We start from the raw sequence: 25,144 nt of genomic DNA on the forward strand, positions 1-25,144 counted from the left end.
GGTTTGTTTTTTTTTTTTAAAAAAAGCGGCGGTTAAGTGATCCAGTGTCACAGAGCACACAACTGAGAACATTAAAAAGGTATTTAAAAGCCTTCCATCAAAGGAAAACAAAAAGTTAAAATAATGGCATGGTCATGGCATGTGGGATTAGTTTATCACCAGTGACATCACATGCACTATCCAATAGGTGCTGGGATTCTTGCACAGCCATTATTACATACAGCAGCACTCTGAATCACAATGTCCTAGGTAGCTGGGGAAAGAATCAATATGTTGTGGTTTGAGTGCTAGCAAAATGCACTATTCCCAAAACAGAAAAGCTTCCTTGAGGGAAGATGTTTTGATGCTGTGCAACAAATGAGTGGCTTTTCTTTTGTATTATAAAACAACACGGGAAGTATGGAAAGGCTCGTCTAACGGTTAGAGAAGATGATTTAATAGTAGGTCCATAAAATGTCATAATTGTGAGAGGATGGGTGGGCAACTGCTGTTTTAATACTTGACCTTTCACTTTGCTTTTGTGGATCCAAACCTCCTTAGAATAAGCTGATATTCCCTCCCTCCCTCCCTCCCTCCTCTCTCTCTCTCTCTCTCTCTCTCTCTCTCTCTCACACACACACACACACACACACACACACACACACACACACACACGAAAAAGCACATTTCTGCAGTTCACTGAGCCCCTTATGACATCACATCTGTTAAAATTATTCACAGGCATCTGAGGTCTAGATTTGATTTATGTTTTAAAGATGTGTTAACAACAAACTGCAACAACGCATACTGTGAAACCCATAAATAAATCTTGTTGCATTGATACAATGTATATATATTTCCATCTTCTTGTAGTCACAGAAGCAGCAGGAAAGGGTCATGGTCACAGAGTGCCATCCTGAATCTCTGTGGTCCAATTCTGACCCTCCTATGCGTCAATCAAGGCTCAGTTCTTTTCAAGCAGCCCTTTCACCCTATAAAAATCTTCATATGGGGTCTATTCTCGATATGGCTCTGTTTGCTTATAGTCTCTGGTCATGTGATTCCCATGCCTTGGGAAACGTGGAGGCAATTAACTCTCTGACTCTGAGTGGGCTGCCTCGGTTGAGGGAGGAAATAAACATGGGGGAAGCGAAAATAGTTACCTGTGCAAATTAGGTGACGGGGAGCAAATACAGTTTGCTGCACTTCAGCCAAAGGATGGATACAAATGTTTAAGTATATAAATGAAGTCAGTGTGCCAACCAGTAAAAGATTCAGAGAATGACAAAAACCATTTTATTCACCACCCTTCTCATACATAGATTCTATCCGGAAAGAAAAGCAAATTAGAGACTCCCTAAGTCAGAGAATCAGTTTAAAAGAGGCAGATACCCATTGGTACCGTATTTTTGAAAAGAGGCCGGTAATAAATCTCCCTTCTGTCTCTTTTCCATTTAGATGACAATTTAACATTAATACACATCACCAAGCCCTTTCTACCAGGCAGAAGTAGTTTGACAGTTTTAACACCAAGAGATCTCACAGCAAAGAGAACCAATGGAGGCACGCAAGTGAATGCACAGATGGTGGGAGGGGACGCAGGGTGCTCTCAGCAGGCTACAGTAGAGACGCATTAACTCCACAGAGGGATAAGGACTTCCCACCAGTACAGTCATGAATTATAACTGAGCATGGGAGTGAGTTTCTTACTGCCTGTCTCACAGCAAATATAGTGTTCCATTTTCCTGCACAATCACCTTTCACCTTGACAAACTCAAAGCAAAGCAAATGCACCGCTGATATTTAATGGTACAGCATTTCTTTATCTGGTATAGTATATATCTGCTCACAGAGAGAAAGGGGAGAGAGAGAGGGAGAGGGAGATGACCAATCTAAGAATGTTATGCACTCACTACATGTTTTGCTGATGTGTTTGATGGAATAAATTTGTTACAAAACTAGAACTTAGTAAAACAGCTAACTTATTGTTCTGAAGCTGTACAATGAAGCCTTGTGTGAAAATTATATTTTGTGTCTATTACCCTGATATCACAGACTCTGACCTCAGATTACACTGAAGGTAAATTTTCCCTTAGCAGTAATAATCAGTGAAGGCTGATGATGGTTCTGATGTCAGTGGGGCAGTGAATCCGCTCCGGGTTTCACTCAGAATTCTAAAGGAGTTATCCAAGGTTGGATAAACTCCCTTAGAATTTTGACTGGTTCTGACTAAAACCCAGAGCGGATTCACTCCACTGGCAATAACTTACCTATATGCACTATGTGTGGCCCTCCAGTTGTTGAACTCCAACTCCCTTCATCCCTCACCATTGGTTATACTGGCTAGGGCTCATGGGAGTTGTAGTCTAACACCATCTGGAGCACTGCACATTTCCCATCCCTCACTTAGAGATAGGCATGCAGCTATCTAATAGTAATTGCAACCCCTGAAAAAGTTGCAAGGGATCCACAGTAAAAGCCATGGCTTGATCAAAAGCCTAACTCCCAAAACAGATTTTGAACTTAACCTGAACCTCTTTCCTAAGAAGAACCTTATGTAGTTGGTCCAGCTGCCCTTCTACACTTTTCTTGCAGGGGCCACTACTCAGTGTGCTTGTTGAAAAATACGTAACACAAGACAGTAACAGAATCAGTGCTGAATCAGCTGATATGCTAAACGAAATAGGGCATTTGTGAATACAGGGACCTGATTAGGGCATTAGCCAATATGGGAACCTTGCTGAAGTATAATGATTCAGGATTTTTTTGGCTCTGAGTAGAACTATTTTAAAATTTACTATAACTCAGCAATGATAGGAAGGCAGTGGATATGCCACAGTTGTGAGAAAATGTAAACCAATGGCAACTTGACATGGTATGAAACTAAAGTCAGGTTCTTTTAATGAAGTCAGATAGGACATTAATTGTATTCATCCACAAATGAGCATGGCTGCAATCGCCAAGGTGCACTGCCCTTCCCGCTGGCAGCTGGGATCACTGCAAAACAAAGTGTGTAGGTGAGTGGATGCAGGGGGAGGTGTGTGTGTGTGCGTGTGTGTGTGTGTGTGTGAGAGAGAGAGAGAGAGAGAGAGAATGAATGAATGAATGAATGAATGAATGAATGAATGAATGAGAATCTATGGGTGGTAAGCCAGGGTAGGGGAGAAAAGGAGATGGGGAGAATGAGTTGATAAGCAGGTGTGTGTGTGTGTGGGGGGGTTGCCTTCTTTGAAATAGGTTTCTGTTGGTGCTGAAAACTGTGGATTCAGAGAAGTTATTTAGTGTGCTGGGGCTCAGGCCTTGCATCTGCCTTGCGCACAGCATTTGAGACAGATTAGTTGTCCTTACTTGTGACTCCTCCCATGGCAGCCATTTTGTGGTGGTGCCCAGGGCAATTTCTAAAATTGCTAAATGTGCCTGCAGGCCCAAATAGTTGCTAACCCCTATTATACACATTTAACTGGGAGTAAATCCCACTGAACCCAGTGGGGCTTGCTTCTGAGTATGCACCCATAGATTGCACTGTAAGCGTGGTATTTATAAGGAAAGGGGAACCGTGGTGGCCAAAAGCTAAACATGACTCTGCCACACAAATGTCCTTTATACGAGTTCTTTTACACATATAAGCAGAAATATCTGTGTTAATGCCAATGGATAAAATGTTCTAAAATTCAGTCAAGCCAACCCCCACCCCCTCTTTATAGAGTTTCTGGGACATGCTATTCTATATAGTAACTAGCCCGGGTGTTAAAAAAATGTATTTACATTTTAAAAAAAGATTCTGTGCATCTCACCCCAAGGGAGAGCCATCCTCTGCCAAATTGTCTTGCCCTCAGCGAAGTCATCAATGGAGAAGATTTGTTGTTGTAGGCAGTTTAAGAATTTCACCACTTTTAAAGGGGGCGTTTATCCTGCCTTTCACTTTCGTTTAAAGCTTCAGTGTTCCCTGTTCTAAATGACAGCACCGCAAGCACTGCTTTTAAGCGTGATTCATCTTGCCTACCACATCTCAGGTTTTTTACACAGAGCACCACTCTCTCTCCAACAATGGAGTCTTACTCCTTCATAGCTGCAGGGCAGAGACTGTTACTAGCTGTAGACTTGCCGCCAAATATCACAATAAAGGATACAAATGTGAATTCCTCTTAAAATACAGGTTCAGCTCTGGAAATATCTTGCTCTAGCAAACTCTGTCAATAGCACACAATATATCTTTTCTCCAGATTCACAGCAAGCCTTCCTGTGAAAACTGTATCTGAACTAGCTCTATAGAACAATGCATTAAAGACTTAACAAGATTTTTCCTTTTGTTTTATATTATCGGATGGTGATGATTAGTTCTTAGAGCTATTAGCTTTGTTAAGTCTATTGGAGGAAAACAAGGAGTCTTGCATCTGATGAAGTAGGCTGTAGCCAATGAACGCTTATGCCGTAATAAATTTGTTATTCTTAAAGATGCCACAAGACCCTTTGTTGTTTTACTTAGATCTATGCTGCCGCTCCTCTTCCACAACCCTGCTTAATGTTATCTGTTTATCTTTGATATGGTAATTGTGCTTTACAATTCTTATAACCATGCTCCAGAATAGAGCTGACTTGGCAAAGGATTTGATAGTACAGAAAAACTGTCACTAATAATTATCCCCATTTTACAGATGGAAAACAGAAAACATTTGTAAGGACAGCATCAGTTCCAGAAAAGGAATTTATGGCTGCCATTTGCTTCAGGAAGCACCTTGCTATGAGTTCATCTGCTTGTGTCCACGAAATAGCTTCTTCTCCTGGCTAATGGGCAAAAGCTCTGTATCAGTCTTCCCCCAACCTGGTACCCTCCAGATATTTAAGACTACCACCCCCTCAGCCAGCATGGCAAAGGAATCCTTAGCTTTGGCTATTACATGTGATCCCTTCCTGGCTATCCTGACTTCTTCTTCCATAGGTGAAAGAAAACAAAAAGGAAGGGGGGGGGAAATGAAAAATGCCCAATGAAACAATTTAACATAATGACTGAGAAACTGTAGCGTACTCCAAAAACAAATTAAGGAAAATGGGACAAACTGAACCAGTAAAAACAAGCACAAGGGTCAATTAAACTTATCGAAGTTTGGTCAGGGCTATATCCTACAACTGAAGCAACCAGGTAACTGATATCAAAGTCAGAAAAGAAGCCAAATATGCCACCACCATCAGTACGAAATTATGGAGGCAATGCTTCTGGCTGTTATTGGGAGTTATAGAGGCAGGTTGGGCTGCTGTTTTAGCAGAGGTGTCGGGCTGCAAAAGGTCCCCCTTCTCCATCAGCAAATGCAGATTCTTCACCAACCCCTGGCTGCTGCTGAAGTTATCAAGGCAGAACAGGACAAGGCCAGGGCTACCATGAGAGCAGAAATGGCACTAACTTAGTGTACAATATGGACAGTACCATAGCACTGTCCCTTGATGGTAAGCATCAAAGTCATTCCTCAGGTTTCTGCATTCACTTGTGGCAGGAAATTTGGAAGCAAAACGGAGAACCTGTTATGGGTAACGAGCAGTTGTGGGTAGGCAGCAAGCTTACTAATACCACCTGAACCCACTTCAACTGTGGAGGAGTCAGTCAGGAAGTAGAGCAAATAAGACAATGGTGTTGATCACTTTTAGTACCACATATATGGAAGGGCCAGGGACAAGGAAACGGAAGGGCCAGAAAAAAGTCCCAGAAGGAAGAGGTGGTGTTTCATGCTTTGCACAGAAGAAATCACCTACCAATGTACACTGCACTGGCGTGAAGGTAAAATAATAATAATAATAATAATAATAATAATAATAATAATAATAATAATAATTTATTTATTTATTTCCCACCTCTCCCTCTGGATCAAGGTGGGGAACAACATTGAATACAAAATACTATAAAATACATAAAACTGATTAAAAACAAATAAATAATTTCCCCCAACTCAATGATTTTCTATGTATATTTAGCTCACTCCAGAGGCTGAAGGCTATATTCAGATGATATTTATTCCAGATTAATTAGTCCAGAATAAATACCACACCCTGAATCACCATTTTCAAAATCATCCAATTAAGATTATTTTCTTTTAATCTGCTGTCTGTTCATATTATCAGGGTTTAAAAAGAATTACAAAATGGATGGATTTATTCTTCTTCTACTACATACTTATAGAAGCATTTCATTCCTACGTTAATCAAAATCTTTATCCCAGATTAAAAACATTTACGAATATTTTTCTGTTTAATGCTATTTCAAGAGTGGAGAAGGCTCATCAATTCAGCAAATGCATGGTTAACATTTCTTAAGGGGTAATTAATTTGCATTATATTAAAGCTCTTTGGAAGGAACAGGTATAATACCTGGCATATGCTTATACACTAAGAGAGAAATCCTATGACTCCTAGACGGTGTCTGAAGGGCCATAAACACTTTTCGATTACTGGATCCGAGGCGGAGACATTACTTTGATCTTGGACCCAGGAGGCTGAGATCCCCTCCCCCTCACAGAGAATCAGGCTGGCTGCCTCTCTGAGGTCACAAAGGTGACCCCAGAGGGAAGGGAAAGGTGGCTGCGGGCAGGGAGGGGACTGGGAAAGAGGGGATGCACTGGGGCAGTGCGGAGGTGAAGATTGCCTCCGCACCACATAGGATTTCCATCAGCCTCTGAGTTCAGAGGCTGACGGGAATCCCAATAGGATCGGGCCCTTAGGAACCAATCTACTGGTACTGAGATGTCAGAATTCTCTCCTAATTTAGCATGTAACCTGGAGGCCTCCATGGTGTGGCAGGGGATCAAGACATCACTGACCCCATGGAGAGGCTTGGACTATACAAGGCAACGCCTGGGAATTATAAAAAATCTCAATATTTCATCCACACATACTCTCAATCTAACAGGAATGTCCCAGGGCCACACTGGGGCTTGTGTGGTGCACAGTATTCTGGGCCAAATCCAGAAAAGACACTGCTGGTGCAACAGATTACCCCTCCCCTGTAGCCTTCTGTGTGTCCCCAATCTGCTCTACAGGGTTGGGGGACCCTCCTGTGCAGATTAGGGTGCGATGCAGGAGGGAAAAGAGGAAGGGAAGTCCTATTGCTGGAGCAGATGTTGGATGTCACCTGCTGGGGTCTAGTTTGCTTTCCACTAAGGCCTCAGCTAGACCTACTGTGTCTAGCGCGACGGAGGGGTGAGGATCTCATGTATTTTTATTGTGAGATCTCCTCCTCTGTTTAAATGGGGCATACAACGACCTTGGAGGGAGAGGGCATCGCGCCTGCTATTTTGTGTTTTTTTTCCTTAAAGGTGATGAGCGCACGAATGCTCGTGCGCTAAAGGTAAGTTTTTGCTATTTTTAACAATTTTCCCTGCTCCCCCCAGCCCAACCCTGTTGGGCACAGAACTCCTGAGGAGCTTTGCGCCCTGTGCGCGGGTCCTGGCTACTCACGAGTAACTGCAAGGAGCCGGGACAAACCGCGATGCCCGCACACACACGTTCCGCAGTCTCGGGATCAGCCTGAGACTGTGGGAAGAGCGGGCTCAAAGGGTAGGGCGAGATCTCAGGGAAAGGGAGGGATCATCCCTCCCTGCTCCCAGGATCCCCTGTGCATCATGTGGATGCACAGGGATGATCCCGGGGATCGCCCCGGGATATCACCCCGCCTAGCTATGGCCTAAGAGTCCTGAACGTATTCTGGATGTTCCTCTGCAATATTTGAGTAAAACGTATTTTCTATCAGACAACACATAACGCTTTGTGAAGCTGATTCTAAATGTCAAAATAATTGAAATTATCTAGCTAGACAATCTAGCAGTCCATGTATATTAAAGTTAAAATATGAGATTCTAAACCCAGCTGAAGATTCCACCCCCTATTTTGACTTCAGGTAGCGTTGTGTGTAAAAGATTTGGAAGAAATCACTTCAATTATTCACCAAAGGCCGTAGCAGAATTTGACTCAGTTTCTCCAGTTACCGTAAAAAATTGTATTATTCAAAGAATCCTTTTTATTTCCATTTGGTAAGGATGTGAGAGGAATTTCCCATCTATTTTTTTAAATTCTAAATGTTTAGGAACAATAAAAAAGATACATTAAGAGTAGGAATGATTGCACACATTCATACCAGCTATATACATAGACAGATAAGATTAATGAGAGAGAAAGAGATTTTTTAAAAAGGGAATTAGCAGTAACAAAAAGTCTAAAAACAGTCATATATAGCGTACTATGAGAATTGCAAAGAATTCTGGATGACTATATATTCAAGAAGTAAAACATTCTGATTTATATGTATTTAATTCAAGATAAGCGGAGAACCCAGTAAAAATATGAGAGGTCAGAGCCTGCCCCACCTTCTGGCAAGAGCAATGGACAGCAGACGCCATGTTAAACAATATTTGGTTTCTTTTAGTCTTGCCTTTTGTGGGGCAGGACAGAGACTGGAGGTGGTGGTGGTGGGGAGAGTTTCTGTGGTCTCTCTGTGGAATGTCACTTAACACTGGGTTGTTTTGGTTTGGCTGCAAGGCCTTCCTTCCATTTGGATAGGGTTTCGTTCATGCTTTGAAAGACAGAGTCAAGTTGGTTATGTCCTTTGCATACAGGCAGGCCTGACAGAAAGTTATTGAAATTCCTTATTTTCCCTTGACATTTCTACAGAGATTCCAGCTAAGGTGAAGCCTCCAGTTTCACTTCAAATTTCAAAATATTGAAGGCAATTCTAATTCTAAGGCAGTATTGCACATTTCTTACATAAAATGGCTGCAGGTAAATATGTCTCAAGTGGCTAATTAATATTATCTTGGTTATTGGGATTTGCATTTTATGCAGGAGAGAAGACTTATTCAAGTATTTTAAAGGTGCAATCCTATGCCTGTTTAGGCAGAAAAAGTCCTACCAGCATTCCCCAGCCAGCATGGGGAATGCTGGGAGTGATAGGACTTTTCTCTGTCTAAGCATACATAGGATTGCACCTTAAGTTACTCATGTGATAAAAATGAGCGACTATACTAGCTCTGCTCCCCTCTGCTAATATCCCCGTTGCCCTCCAAGAGATGAATCCCCTCCCCTCCCCTGCCCCACAAAAGAGCTGGAAGGACGTGGGGTCTCCCACACTAGAGGCATTCAAGAGGCAGCTGGACAACCATCTGTCAGGGATGCTTTAAGGTGGATTCCTGCACTGAGCAGGAGGTTGGACTCGATGGTCTTATAGGCCCCTTCACACTCTCCTAGTCTATGATTCTATGATCTGCAATGGGAGCATTCTCTACTTGTAGAGGTTCACTATATGAGTTAGAAAGCTGGAAAATCAGGGTTCTAAACTGTGCAGGCGGACTGCATGAGTAGAAACTGCAGAAGTTTGCCTCCATCTTGTGGAGGGTGATGAGGATAGGAGGCGGAGTTAATGATGGAATGGGAGGTGGAGCTAGCAAGCTCATCCCCACAGTCCCTCATCACCTGGATAACTGAAAGCCTGAATAGGGCTTTAGTGTAATCTCCAATCTAGCATTTCCCTTATTATATTAAAACTAGACTTCTGTTTCAAGAGACCATTACATATGGGTCATCCTCTAATTGTGAAATCCATTTAAAATGGTATTTGTTTTTACAGAGTGATTTTCAACCCCCCTCCCCTTTCCAACTGATTTAGCTAATTAACACAGCCTTGATTGTTAGTATTTGCTTTTGCTCCAGGAAATACAGTATTCACTGAAGTAACATTTTCTATTTTAAAACTAGACGAACATTACTAATCATGAGTCTTAAGTGATTATGTGAAGATGATCACATGAGGGAATAGAAAACATATATCAAAAATCTATAAGATTTTGTTAAACTATCAGTGTAAGACCAAAGAGGTGAAGAACTATATGCTAAATTGATCAGAAGATATCCAGAAGCCTATTCATTTTGATATACAGGATATATAAAGATGCATAGAAACTATTTCTTATTATGCAATAATCAGCATGGGAAATTGCTATTAAGATATGACTGGATGAAGTAACAAGAAATTGCAATCCTAAAGAGAGAAAATGGGCAAATTTTTCCTCATGCAGTGAGCATTCCGTTTTGCAAATTTATTTTGCGAATAATTATAAACAGAAGAGAAATCATTGGACTAAAGTTAAATTAGACTCTTTTCTTTTCTTACTGACCTATACCAAAATATTCATTGTGATCATTGCTTATATATTTACTCCAGCCAGAATATTTTATGAGAAATACTGGCTATTAATGAGATTTCAACTCTAAAGGGCTGGGAATGCGAAGTATTTGATTATGTTAAGTATAAATTAATAAGCTACATAAGAGTAGAGGGTGGCAGGCAGAAAAACAATACATTTGGAGAAAATTAATTATTGCAGGAATAAATCCTGCACATAAGTTATGATTATTTACTTACAATGTACATGATTATACATCTCTACCTCTGAATATTATGAAAAATCAATTTTATGTATATACTGAAATAAAAATAGCTTCAACTTTCTGGCATTTGTATGAGTGGGAGTGGCAAAAACTACAAGACATTGAATATCTCACAGTGCCTGCCATAAGCATGTTTGAATTGCTCTGAGCCACACTGGGAAACATTTTTTTTTGCAGCAAGATAAAATATATAATAAAATAAACACTCCCCTGTTACTATCCAGCTAGTATTTTCATAAATTTACTGCCTTTTAAGAAACAGCAAAATCAACACACACACACACACACACACGCCATAAAACAAATGAACTGCAATCTTACTACTACCAATGGTTGCCACTTACCTCTCTCTCTCTCTCTCTCTGTGTGTGTGTGTGTGTGTGTATATATATACAAAGAAAAACATGCAAATAATAAACCACTACAGTGTGGTTCAGCAATCTGATGTCCTGGCTAGGACTAGGGTGTTGGACTAGGAGAGCCTTTCCCATCCTGGCGCCCTCCAGATGTGCTTGACATACAAACAACAAACAAACTAAAACATACAAACAGGAATTAAGATGTGATTTTTCGGAGTTGTGCACATTTAAAGGATGCTGCATTTTGCCTGGATTGCAATTAAACATGGGATATTGAACTGATTTATTCTAAAATGTAAGATGAAATACAATGTAACTGTCTTAAACAACAACTGGAGTGATTGAAGAAAAGAAGGGGCCACTCTGTGTGTGATTACAGGTAGCCCTGTGAAAGAAAAGACTGTATAAGACATAGCTATTTAATCATTTTACATACTGCTTGGTACAATAGGAATGTGACTGTGACACATCAGACCTAGTGGATTTTACAAGGGACTATAAATATTCATGGACTAATGAACCACCTACCCACTGGGAGTGATTACATTTGAATAGGCCAATCAAAGAAGGTTGGGTTCACACACTCCAGACCAGGAAGTTTCTTTTTCAGAAAAGAATTACCTTATGAAAGACTAATATGGCTGTAAAACCCTTCAATCCCCAAAGGGGAAAAGGAATAGTGGAAGGAATTTGAACTATTTTTTCCTTAGACATTCAAACTTATTTTATTTATGTGGTGTGTATGTGTGTGTGTGTGTGTGTGTGTGTGAAAAGAAACAACATGGAGGAGAATCATTTTCACGTATTGGGGATATTTTTTTCAAAGATTTCTGTTATAAGCTCATTTCTACAAAAAGACAAGTTAAGTCAACTATTTGGGGAGATGGTATGCCAAGAAAATAGATCTCTTTTACGTACAGATGTTTACAGGCATCCCTATCACAGATGATACAGGAACACACTACAGAATGAAGGCCAGTACATACATAAGTATTTAATGATCAATTTTATGTAAGCAGACTTAAGAAAAACTTCAAAGTTCTAAATACAGTCTTCAAACCCCGATAAATTTATTGTGCAACCCTGTAGACTGCGCCCTCACTCTTCGGAAGCCCCCGAACTTGGAGGCTTCTTCTGAGATTCCTACGCCCTGCTGAGCTGAAGCCAGTGGGACGGTTGAAGTGGTGAAGGCGATCTTTGCCTCCCTGTCTGGCAATTTCCTGGGTGGAGGGGCTGAGGATAAATTGTATCCAGGCCTCTCCAGTCTCCTCCCCTCTTCACCCATCGAAACACCCCCTTTTGCCCCTCTTTGCTGTGGTTCCCTCCGTGGTGGCTGTGAGGGTCGGATCTCAGACTCCCACTTCCAACGTGGGAGTGCTGCCTCTGATCTCAGAAGGAGTTTGCCAAGCCATCCTATTGTCCCTGGTAAACTTGCCCAGGGACCATAGGATTGCTCTCTAATACATGTATTGTTTTGTTTTTTGCTTTGAAAAATCAAGCAGTAAGACACAAAAGAATCAGTGTCTTCTTAAAATAGCACCATACTTTTAAAAAGAAATGAATATTTTTAAAAGATATGACACACAGGTATCCAAAGAGAAAAGGGCACTCTACACATGGTTTTAAAAACAGGTCTGATATTTGAGGTGCCTAGAGGTTATTAATAGATGTGAAGGCTTGGGGGGGGGCAACTGGAACCCACCCACCCCAGAATAATGGTTTCTCCCCTGAATTTTCCCATTTCCCCAACCCACCCCCATTTTTTCCTTGTATTTCTTTCACCACTTCACATCTCTACTGAGCACTGGTGCAAATTAAGCCCTGCTTCTGATCTATGGCAGCCTGGGGAATACCACTCGTATCTCAGAAATTCTCTAGTACTGAAACCTGTTTGCCTGCTACAGCTGACTGAAATGGTCATATTTAAGCACTTAGTTCAAACATTAGTAGACGCAGGGGCAATTGGTGCTTTTCTTGAGAGCTAGGCTGCTTTGATGTACATTTCAGGTATTATGTTGATTCCTAAATATAGATGCTTATGGCTGGATTTTCTCAAGTGATGTATAATACTGTGCCCCTCTTTCTGTTTTAAATAGCAGCTGCTGGTGCTCAGGACCTCTGAAAAATTAGGCTATTACATGTCAAAACATTGGCCTAAAGCTGACTGATGCTAATTGGATTTCAGGTAGATTTCCTCTCAAAGAAGAAGAGAAGAGAAGGTATTCCTTACTGGATGCATAATCACAGCTGGCCTTCAGGGCCTAAAAACCAGTGGTTGTTCCCCCTCTTCTCAGTGACTCTCAGGATTTAGAAATGTCAAATCTAATCCTTTACTTCATTTAAAAACAGCATTTAGCCATTTTTTCTTGTGAAGATATCCTTGAAAATTTCAAGTGATCACTTGGAAGCTTAGAATGTTTTCCTCCTTTATGTTATTTATGAATCAATGTAAAGGCAATATTAAGGATGGTACTATTGGCTCCATGTCCACCATAATCTCTTTTCTTCAAGACTTGACTAGAAGCTACTTCAAAGCCTTGATCTAGAAATTAAACAAAAACAAACTCTGCCCCAAGGAGTGGAATCTCAATAGCTCCAGTAATAGTATCATTAGAGTTGATCAACCACTAGGAACATCATTCCAACTGTATAATCTTTTGGCTGGCCCAGAGCAAACCCAGGTTGACAACAATCCTTAAAGTTAGTCAGCTGATAATCCTGTGAATGGGCTGCATGTATGAATTTTGGTTGTTAAATGTCACCACGGTTATAATGAAATACTCTTTCAAACATTGCAGTTTCAGTAATAAAGGCTATGTTTTCTTAATTATGATCTTGGCCTTCCTGATAGCAGTATAAAACCAAAGATATGTTTGAATATACTATGTTTGCAAATTAATAAAGGTTTCTGCAAATCTTGAAGACTTCTGGTTGCATCACTTTTCAGGCCAAACATGTTTCCTAGATGCTTTCTAAATTGTAGCATCTTCAGTTAGCAACCACCCTTTTTGTAATATTGGTAAAATAACACTTAGTTCAAAGAAACACAACGGGTCTTTTAGCGCAACCCTCCCCATTCCAAAACAGAATATCTCCCTATGCATCTGAAAGCATCACCATTGATGTTTCCAATGAAAGTCCAGACAGAACATCTAAGGCAGGAGATTATACAGCCTTCCTAAGGAGGTTGGTGCTTTGTGGGCCTATATCCTGGGATTGTCCCGGGATCATTCCTGTATATCCAAATGACACACAGGGGATCTTGGGAGCAGGTAGGGACGACCCCTCAATTTGCCTGGGATAATCCTTAGGTGTAGCTAAGGCCATAGTTTCCTCTGCCCCTCAATATTTCCCACTTTTCTGTAGTTTAAAGCCATTACTGCTACAGTAATACTGTAGCCATTACTGCTACAGTAAAGGATCCCTCCTCTTCTTTTTAACTTCTTATTCAATGTTTGAAAACTGTCAACATAAGTCTCTTTACATGTCTATTACTTAAGCTAAACAGGCCTAGATCTTCCAGCCTTTCCTCACATAATTTTCTTTCTTTTCATGCCATGCTGCTTCACCCCCTTTCCCTATATCTCAAACTTGTAGGGTGTCCCCCCTTTCTCTTAAGGGGCTGGGATCATCCATTAGTTAACGCTTAGAAAGTACCACATAGATTGTATTAAAATCTGCTTGTAATGACTCAGTAATGATGAATAATCAGATAACAATCCCTTTCAGAACAATCATAGCAAATCTCAGGTTGCAGTGGGCTCCCACTTGGAAAAATTATCTCTTGTACTCCACCAGAACTCTAGAAGTAAGGGTGCAATCCTATGAATGTTTAGAGGCCTACAACTGCTAGCAGTCCTTAGCCAGCCATGGGAGTTGTAGGACTTCTTTTCTGTCTAGAAGGATTGCATCTGTCTAATAGGACTGTGCCCTAAGTGAACCTTGAGCAAGATGTAACCCTTCACTAGTCATAGACAAGGATGTCTATCAGTGACTGAAAAACTAGCTAACTGCTGGGAACAAATTTACTGACATAGAGGGGAAGAAAACCGAAACCAGGAAAGTATAAACAACTGTGTCCCTGCCAAGCTTATCCTCTATCAAAACAGGAACAAAAGAAGATATAAACAGTTATCTTTCATAGACATAATCAGCTTTTGTATATTGCATTAGTGGATTGCTACTATGTCTTTGCTCAGGATTAGAACAACTTGACGGGATAAAAACACCCTCGTCTCAACATCTTAGGTGCTTGGATGTGCATTTCGATTTATGAATGCATAAGTTACAACCTGTTAGGTCACTTGATACAATTCATCTACTTAAAAAGAAAAGAAGGGATTACATCATTACATGTGAGTGCTTTGGTAGAGTGTGAAACAGCTCAATATTTTTAGCTATATAATTTTCAACGAGTGTAACAAAAACCGTTCTTGGCAAATCCATAGTTGTTAAGTCCTAGCAACTTAGAGACCTTTTCAAAGAAATTATTCTAACTTCACATAAAAAGCTTTCCAATTTGCTTCCTTCATGTTTCTCTCTGGAGAACTACAGTGTCCCAATGAAAGCAAAATGTGGGTTTACAAATGAAGACTGGGGATGCAAAAATTCTACTTTTAACAAAAGACGAAGCTTTCTTCTAGGTTCAAGAGAAGGACTGCCAGATGAGATCAAATCCTGACATTAAGATTTCTGCAAGGAATACTCAAACTACAACTATAACTATCTGAGTGAACAAAAAGGCAGTATGGTATAATAATTAAAACATTTTTTTTTACCATTTCCCAACCTTTCTTATTTTTTTTCTCTTTAGATAGGATTGCTATTGTTTGATTCTACAACTCCAGAACACTTTGTTTTTGACCTGACTGACTTCAGGGGCCTACATTAGTAAGGGCTGCTTCCTCACCCATGTTTTAAGTTTACACCTAAAAATGAAATGTGCGAATACAGGGAGCATGGATGTGCAATCAAATTTATCATGACTGATACACTCATTAGAAAGCCAAGATTGGTTGCAACAGCCAGTGGGAAGGCAAATCTGGGTACATTGCCACATAGCTTGCGAAATGGCTCTCATAGTCACCCATAGGCAGTGGTGCCAAGTCATAACTGAAGAAGGGCCCTGAACTTACCAACACACAGCTCTACTGTCACTGCAGTGGGGAGTGCTGCACCTCTTTCCCATCACTGATGAGCAGTGACTGAGGTGAAGAGAGGTCAGCTGAAGAGATCGAAGAAACTGGTTCACGCTATTCAAGCCCCACAGATGTGGATGGTGTTGGTGACTGTGCAGGCCTTTCGATACCTGTGTACAGGTGCAGGCATCAAACAAGGTGCTTCTTTTTCATGGGCTAACCTTTGTCTCCTTCAACTGCCATGTAGTGTGGGGAAGGGAGATGCAGCACAAGCCCCTGCCACAACTGAGGGGCTTGGCATAAACAATTCAGGCCCTCTTCTCCAAGTTGCAACTTGTGAACTCTATATGTGAGCAATTTCAAATGTTACTTCTTTTGCAAGAGTGCTCTTGTGCTTCCCACAGCTTTCAACTTCACCCACGCAAACCATACAGCAACTGTGGTACATAGTTGGGTGTGTGGGATTCAAATTAATTATTACCAAGGAACATACCATTTTTAGGAGTACAGGGTATGCAGACACCTGGAGGAGTGCTATATCAGGGTGCAGAACGTCTTTTAGCCTGTGGGCCAAATTCCATTTTGGGGACGCTCTCAGGGGCTGCATTCCAGTGGTGGGTGGGGTCAAAAGCAAAAGGGGCAAGGACAACCCTCCCGCCAAATTTTAGCACAATACTACTACTACTCCTGAGGAGAGGTCTTTGAAGCTTTTAGAATGAGGGGGAAATTGGCACAAAAGTCAAGAAACCACCAAACAATTGGTGGTTGGGGGGGAAGAAGCATGGCCTCCTGGGGAACCCCAGAGGACTGAATTTGGCCTCCAAGCCTGAGGTTCTGCACCCCTGCTCTATATACACTGTCAAATTTCAGAACATTTGAAAAGGAGAATGCTTCTTTCAGGTGATTTATGGAAGAAATGTTTGATGCATTTGGTATATTATATAAACGTGATTTGCTCTGGACACCTTTCAAGACACTCATTTCTTTGTTTTCGATATTACAAACTTTAGCTCTACAACACTCCCCCTTCCTCTGGTCTAGGAAAAGGGGAATCTAAAAGATCTGTCAGTCTGTGCCAAGTCTACAGCTCAGAGAAGTGTTCTGGTGCAGCGTTTTGAGAAGCAACATGTGGGCCACCTACAAATATCTTGATCCTTCTGGTTAACCATCCATTGGCCCCATTCTGCTGAAGCCCCAGAGCACTTCACAGAAAGCCATAAAATGGCCCCTCCCACCGTGAATACCTTTGGTCAACAATATATGCCACAACCCCTTGATTCAAATGAGCAAAGTACCTGCAGTTCTGTTTGGAAGAAGAACTTCTGTGGGCACTGTGTGCAGTCATAGATCTTGTCTTCTTGCCCATGGGCTGAGAAAATGTGTTGCTGCAACTTGTTGGCTTGAACAAATACTGAAACATTAAAAAGAAAAAGTGAACTTTTTGTTATTTTGTTTTATACATAGAGAGACTTTTTTGTGAACATTTCCTCATTAACTCACAGCAATTGCAAAGGGTACAATTATCCAAGAACCCTATAATTTCTGATTATACTGTTGCTATAATAGGCACCAGCCATGATTGCTCAGCAATGCATTCAAGTCCTAATTTTCTTTTCTTTTCTTTGTAAAAGAACTGTGCTTATATGTCTGGTAAAAACATAATCAAATAACATTTAAAACTTAAAACATTTAGAAAGCCATCTCTCTCTTCTCACCACATTAATTTCCCCCTTACCACAATATTTTCAGATAGAACCACATTGCACTAAAAAATCAAAGGTAACATTTTTTTTAAAGTCCTTGCTACTGTGAAATTTGGAAACAAAGGATGCCAAAGCTTTTTCGTTTTTGTTTTGTTCGTTAAATCTAAGAAACAATCCTGTATTTAAATGTATTAATGTTAAAAATTATATCCCACAGCTACATTGGGGCAATGTCTATAAATGTGAAACAGAACTGCAGGTAAATTCTCTTTGGATACTTTAAGATCAACTCTGAGTACACACTGAATGCAAGGGTTTCAATAATATAAACATGTTCAATTTTAATGACTACAAAACAAGGCCCTAAGACTGTGTAACAGTTTACCTAGGAGACATACTATTAATAATTAAATTGTATATGCCAGAGGCAGTGTTTGGGTTGGCAGCACTGACTTCTGATGGATGCCTGGTGCACTGTGACCTAAAAAAAAGTTTGCATCTACAATATTAATCTGTATAGGCAGGGAAAGGATTTATTAAAGATGCTGGCATTTAACTTTGACTCAACTCCTAATCATTAAAATAATTCTAATTGAATGCCAACAAAAAAGAAAAAGAATTAGAATAGCATTCTTGTGAGTCATACATTTTAATCACATTTCTCATTACCTTAAAAAGGATCAGATTCCATTTTCCATATAAAACTTATATTGGTGATTTTTGGTTCTTGTTAATATTCTACACACTGAAATAATTTAATAGCATATTACTCATAAAACATCATTGTTTATGATTAATGTGCTGTGTTTATTTACCCCATCAGCAAAAAAAGGAAAATGGTTTTTTTTTAATACAGATTGGAATAGAAGTTATCTACATACTTCTTAACGCATTTTACAGGGCCACTGGCTGAAATATTAAAGGATTATTATTTTTATTTTTAATCAGGAAACTTATTCATGGTGAGAACCATCTGCAGGGTTGCTTTTCAGATAGGGCTGCTATTTTGTACACTGTTATTTTTTAAAAAAACAAATCCACCCCAAACTTAACCCTTAGAATCACAGGCTGTAGTAAGCGAGCAAGTAAAAGAAAGCCACTTCTTTACATAAATGTATACACAGAAAAGGTGGGGAAATTCTGTAAGATCAATGAAAAAAAAACTACAAAAGAAGTGGGTGACTGAATGAATTATTGAACCCAGATGCCTGAAAACCAAAGTGTTGAAATCAAAGCTATCCACAGTTCAGACATTATTAGTGCAAGCTATGTAGTAAAAATTAACTAAATGTTATAATACAGGGAAAACTCATATATGAGAAAGTAATAATCATCATCAGCAACTCTAACAAATAGGTTTTGCCCATATTTTACTAGCACTAGAACTACTAAAGAACACGGAAAAATACGAAGGTACTAAAAGGTTGTATTTTCTTATCAATGTGTATCAGTGGAGAACAAAAACCCTGAATCATTTCCCATTGACATGGAGCTGTGCGCACTGCTGATTTTCCTCTCTTAGAAAAACAAATCCTGCATTGATACACTATGATTCAGGGTATAATTTTAAATAGTTCCATTGCTGTTAAAAATAAAAGGTCTGTATGCAGTCTTTAAATAGTTCAATTTTCAACTACAGTTACAGGTTACGTTTCAACCAGTGTGTCAGGGAATCTCATACTGGGGCAGCTTGTCTTATTGGTAATAGGCCTATAAACAGCTAAGGCCTGGAGTTTCTCAGACTTGTGAGTCACAACTGAAAGGGAGAGCGGTTTTAAGTCCTAATTCTGGTAGCACCAGTTATCTCAGGCTGGAGAAGAAGTGGCATAAGATGAGGCTGTGTGGGGAGGTAAGGTGATGGGGAACTAATTTGGGGTGGGGTAGGATATGGGGATGCGGAGAGTAGAGGAGTGGACAGGAGATGATTGGGAGGGCGATGTTGGTGCATGTGCTTCATTATAGTTTTTTGAGCGAGTTTCACAGATGCATGTTCATCACTTGGTAACCAGCAGCAACATCATGGGGTGACGCTTTAGGTGTTGAACAGTTATCACATACACTAAATACCAGAGACAGAGCTTTTCCTATTACATAATATATACCCAAGTAAGACCTTTCAGAGGGGGTGTTCAGCGGCAAGTCACACAGTGTTGAATGTTCCAGGGATACAAGTGTATGAATCAGAACTGAGTGTGTGTGAGTGTTTGTGTGTGTGCGTATAGAGGATCAACGGTATGTGTGTTCATAAACATTTAAGTGGCACTGCAGTATGTCTCTGTTCTACAGTGGTATTTCAAATATAGGGCATTAATAGTGCCTCCAAACATGCTTCCATCTTTGTGGGTGGTGTATGTATGGTACTAAACATATAGACCTGCAAGCAGAGTGATCAACCAGCTCACAGTGAAATGGATCATGCCTTGGGATGCTGTGCTCAGGAGAAATATCCTTCCTTCTGAATTCTAGATCTACCTTTTTAGGATACAATGGCAATCTATCCACCCCTAACAATTGTGTAATCCACAGAGAGTGCCTCACAGCTTCCCTTCCCTCCTAACCTCTGTAACGTGCTTCCTTCATCAATGTGCCTCCTTCATCAAATGTACTTTACCAACTTTCCCTGGGAATAATATGAGGGCCATGAACCAAAGAACCACTATAAGCATGATCAAAAACTTGTACATCCCACTCTTCCCCAACCTACCCTCACTGCTGAACAGCAAACTGCTTCTCCAATAGCAGACTGTAATGGGAGGGGTTGCCTTCCAAGAGACACAATATTAAGGCCTCTTCTGTGTACAGAGCTATTTGGGTTTGGGGAAGAAAAGATGCAGCAAGACTATCTTCATCCACTGGAATCCTGCAGGTCTTGCTCTTTGTATGGAAAATGTATCCTTCCTCCATATATTCAGGTCTTCATAGTTCAGCATTCCCCCTCAGAATAAATGTACTCCAAAATCATACTAGTAAGCACCTTCTTCTCACTATAGCCCCTGGTGCCCCAGTGATAACTTGCTACTGGGGGTTGGGGACCTTCCAGAACAGCATGGGATATGGCATAGGATGCAACTGAAGGGGGAATCAGAAAAAAGCAGGGAACTCCATTCCTCTTGAGTGAGCAGAACCATCATTTGCTCACTAAACAGGATCCCTGAATCCTACCCTTCTAGTATGATAAAGCACATTATGTGAGAGGTGTGTTTGAAAAGCAATTCAGGCAGATGGATATCTGATCTTTTTGCACACTTGACTTTTTAAATAATTCCAAATCAATATCACTAATGAGCACAAATCTAATATTCGCATACAACCTGACCTAAAGTCAAAGTCTGGCAAAAATGACATCATTGGAGAATGTGCATGAATAAACATAGGCCAAGGCTGGAAAACGAACTAAACCTATCTGCATACCCACCTGTAAAACAGACTGGACATTTGAAGGTCCCTCCCATTCCTTCAAAACTGTGTTCTATCAGATGACACTGAAGTTTGGCTGGAGAATCAAATGTCTGGTTGCACAGCTTGCATTCATGGTTTAGGCCTTCATCTGGTAAGGGGGGAAATGAGGAAAGTTTATTGTTACTTGTTACACTTGTCCTCTAGTCTTCTGCCAAAAAACTCAAGAGCAGTTTACATAGGATTAGAATAATCATGAATGACGAACTTCATGTACTGAACAGTTTTTCACGCAGTTCCAATGAGCGACCCCTCCCCCCAATCTGCAGTTATTAAAATATGTGTTTACTAGCAAGAATTAGGAGAATGGATACATGCAATTGGACTTGATTAGTAATATAAAAATGCTCTTGAACTGGACATGGCTTGACTTCAATCCCACTGCCTGTAGTAGATTAAGGGTGGGTGGATATGCTGCCAGGTCCCTTGATGTGGCAGCTGTTAGCCTATACCTGTTAAATGTGTACAGGTGAGCTGAAAAATTAATACAAGCTTCTCCAAGTCCTATTACAGTTTTTTCTTTCTCTGCATTGTGTGTGTACGAAATACTTTTATTAAACAGAGACTACAGAGAATCTGATTCTGTAGTGTAACAAACAGAATCCCTACGAAACTGCAGCAAGTGCACTCACAAAAATGTTCTACTCCAGACGTCCCTTCCTATCTTAGACTTCCATCGCTATCCTTCCACTCTAATCTTTCCTCTACAGCAGCTGACAATGCCTTAGCCTAAGAATGTTCCAGAAACTGTGAAAAATCCTTGCTATTTTGGTTTGCTTTTAGTTGGAAGGATAGATGTACATGCATCGTGTGTTTGTGTGTGGGTATGTGTGTGAAGGACAAAATTTGGGCTTTCTTTTTATTTAGATTCTGTGAGGTATTAGGTTAATTTTTGATATGCAGTATTTAAGAGGTCCCCCCATCCACTTTACATTTGTATGGTACCATGAATCTTTGTCTTGAACGACGAAGCCTCTGGTATCTTTAATGCTTGAACAATTCTCCCCGCCCCACTCCCCTTATTAATAACTATCCCACTACAGCCTCAAAGGCCCTTTGTATTTTTCAGCTATAGGTATTCCTAGTACCACCAAATTGATCCTAAAACCTCCCCTGCTCTGAGCTGCAGGCCTTTGGTGCCCTTCCCCCCTCCCTCTTCCCTCTTAGGCCTAGCATTAGTCTTTCTTCCCAACAGTGTTGCAAGCTCCTTTCGTTCCACCATGGGAACAGTGATAGGTTGTCCTACTTAGAAACAGTTGCTAGGTAAGATGCAGCTCCCAGCTCTGTTGTACAGGGTTCAATTCCCTCAGCATATCTTAGAAAAGGTCCTTCTGTATGTCACTAATGTGTTATACAAATAGTTTGGTCTTACAGGTAAATACGCTATCCGATTAATAAAAACAACACACAAGTGCACCTGATACATCACTCAAGCATGTTTCACGCAAAAAATGATTTTTAAAGCATTCCTTCCTAAGCGTCTCAAACTGTTCTACCGTTATTTAAAATAACACAGCATACAATGATTGGTAGCTATGACTGACAAGAAATGATCAAACGTGATGGAGATAACAAATCGAACTAAGCATGACTTACAGGATTGAAATCTATATGTCATTATTTGGCCATTCTACCAAACAAAGGAAAGCAATTAGATTTGTATCCCTGATATTTCGGTTCATAGTTACCTGAGTTCGAATTATCCTTAATGTAAATGGGCACAATTCACAAACCTGCTGCCCTGGCCCCCTCATCCCTAGCAAGGTATCCAGCAACTGCCTCACTCAGTGGTTATGCAATAGCCCAACGATGAAACACCACCACTAATGATTAGTGAGAGCAAGTGCTCCCATCCCTTTTCCTGTTAGAGCTACTGCAAATGTTCTGGTGTCACAAACAGCACCAGCAATTGCTCAGATTCTAGGCTGCGTGATTTTCAGATCCTGGGTTTGCTGAGGCTCAGCTGTACTGGTGCTGGGCAAGGGGTTTGTCACTTTGGTCTATATTTGTCACTTCCTGCAGAAAAACAGACTATACTATTGAATCCAAAATAGGCAAAGGCTGGATGCTTTGGTGTAGCTGTGTGGCTAAGGAACCAGTTGAAGTAGTTCACTCTTCTTCCAGCCCACAATCTACTACAGTTAGGCAGATCAGTTGGAAAGCATCCATGCATCCATATATAGATCCTGGGAAATACCAGGCAGAAACAATATACTAAGGACTATAATCAGTGAGTTTCCTTTTTCCTCTCAATTAGTGATCTTCTTGTATTGTGTGTATTCTTCCTTTTTGGTTGCCTATAGTTTTAATTTTATTACAAAATAAAACTCCATATTAAAACTATATGTAAGAATTACGTTCGTCAAGAGGTATGCATGTTGAAAAAGTTACATACAAGATAGGGTTGAATCACAATGGAAATTAATGCTTGGTGCTCACATAAATGCTGGTACCGTTTATTATGAAAAAACCTGAAATTAATGCTTATAATTTTGGATCAGGCCAAGCATCTAGTTCATCTTGTATCAGGTCTGTCAGTGGTCAGCACCAGCTGCTTTGGAGGAAGGTGGAAAACCCCATAATGGCCATATTATGCACCATGAAGCCAAAGAGGGGATTTTTCCCCCCTGAGAATATTTGTGCTGATGTGCTTACTTAAAGCAAGTGGAGAAAAGGAATCCATCTCAAGATCTTTCATCCATCAAGGTGAAGTTTAGCGATGGCCAATCTCCAGCCAAATGCAAATCAGCGACTCTAATACAACCAAAACTTTTGAGGGGTATTTTACAAAATGCTCTAAGACTATATGGATTCCTGTCTGTAAATACTGCATAGAAATACAACAATTCAATTCAGAATGATGTGCCGTTTTACAGGCATGTATGGCTTTACAGTTACTATTCTCATAAATTTCATCCCTGAAAGAAAAAGAAGGCATTTCTTGTCCCTCCATCCCACCCATAATTTGTTATTAATATGGAGTGGAATGTGCACTATACTGTTGTATATGCTTAAATTCCACTGATATAGTGGGAATTAGGTGCTTTGGAGACTCAAGTAGAAAAGTAATTCATAAATACTTGAAATAATATAACTACATAAAATAGTAAGATTGTGTGCAAGACTACAAATAGTTTTAAATAGTAGTGATAGCAAAAACAGCACCTAATTTGATGAGAATTGGTTGAAATCAAATTTAAATTTAAGAAAATGCTTCAGGTGGTCATAACATTTGGATTTTAACAGCTTAATTTGGCGGTGTGTGTGCGCAGGTGCTACTGAAGCTGTAGGCTGTGAATCCAAGATATATTAGCAAATCCAAATCTTATACTATTTCAAATTACACTGAAGACTAATTTAAACATATAAATAGTTTAATGGGGGGGGGGGACCTAGAAACTTTTTCAGCTAAACCCCTTCAACTTATGGGAACATATGTTTTTTAGAAATCATCAGCATTATGGATAAAAGAGTCATATTTAAAAAGCAAGCACAAATTAGGTCTGAAACAGAGAGGGATCTACAAGGAGTTGTTACAGATTGAGTTGAATAGGAACTAGGGAGGGCCCTTGTTGGTTTGCACACTCTGTCTGCATCCCTTTCCTCCCCTCCTCTCTCATGAATAAAGTTCTCTTAGGCCAATGGAAAAACTCTTCAGGAGTTATTGGCAGCAGCTCCCTGGCCTGGGCCTCCTCACCTCTGCCTTTCCTCAGGTCTTAGATAGGCCCAGGGAAGGTATGGGGGAGACTCCCCAACAGTCTTCTTAGGCTAATAAGAAGCAATGCCATAGTCAAATAGCTGTCTCTATTTATGAGCTTAGTCAGATATTATTTTTGTGTGACCTTTTTTGTGCTTTACATTAAGTAAGGTAAAATCCACCCAAGTTCCAGGAGACCACCCAATATTCCTGTGGAGCTGTTGACCCACAGCTTTGTGTGTACTCCCCATTTCCTTTGATCACTGCTGCATTCTGGGACAATAACAGTGATATGGCGGCAGCACCACAAAAGTGTGGTTGACCCAGAGGAGAAAATGGCACGTGTCAATCTGGTCCAGGCTGACTGCAGCCCTTTTGAAAGTACCC

The 25,144-nt window shown here is 40.4% G+C and overlaps 1 protein-coding gene across 4 annotated transcripts in view; it reads right to left on the reverse strand.

Annotated features, from left to right (window-relative positions):
• The window catches only part of ZNF521 (zinc finger protein 521), a 332,567-nt gene that overhangs the window by 26,030 nt on the left and 281,393 nt on the right, over window positions 1–25,144 (reverse strand). For all 4 annotated transcript variants that reach the window (XM_063130654.1, XM_063130653.1, XM_063130650.1 and 1 more), the window contains 2 exons: window positions 21,020–21,151; window positions 17,197–17,312 (listed from right to left, as the gene is read on the reverse strand). In XM_063130654.1, coding sequence (XP_062986724.1) covers window positions 17,197–17,312; window positions 21,020–21,151 — 248 coding nt within the window. The remainder of the gene's footprint in view (window positions 1–17,196; window positions 17,313–21,019; window positions 21,152–25,144) is intronic.

This window comes from Elgaria multicarinata, chromosome 7 (assembly GCF_023053635.1).
Source record: "Elgaria multicarinata webbii isolate HBS135686 ecotype San Diego chromosome 7, rElgMul1.1.pri, whole genome shotgun sequence".
Lineage (NCBI taxonomy): Eukaryota > Metazoa > Chordata > Lepidosauria > Squamata > Anguidae > Elgaria > Elgaria multicarinata.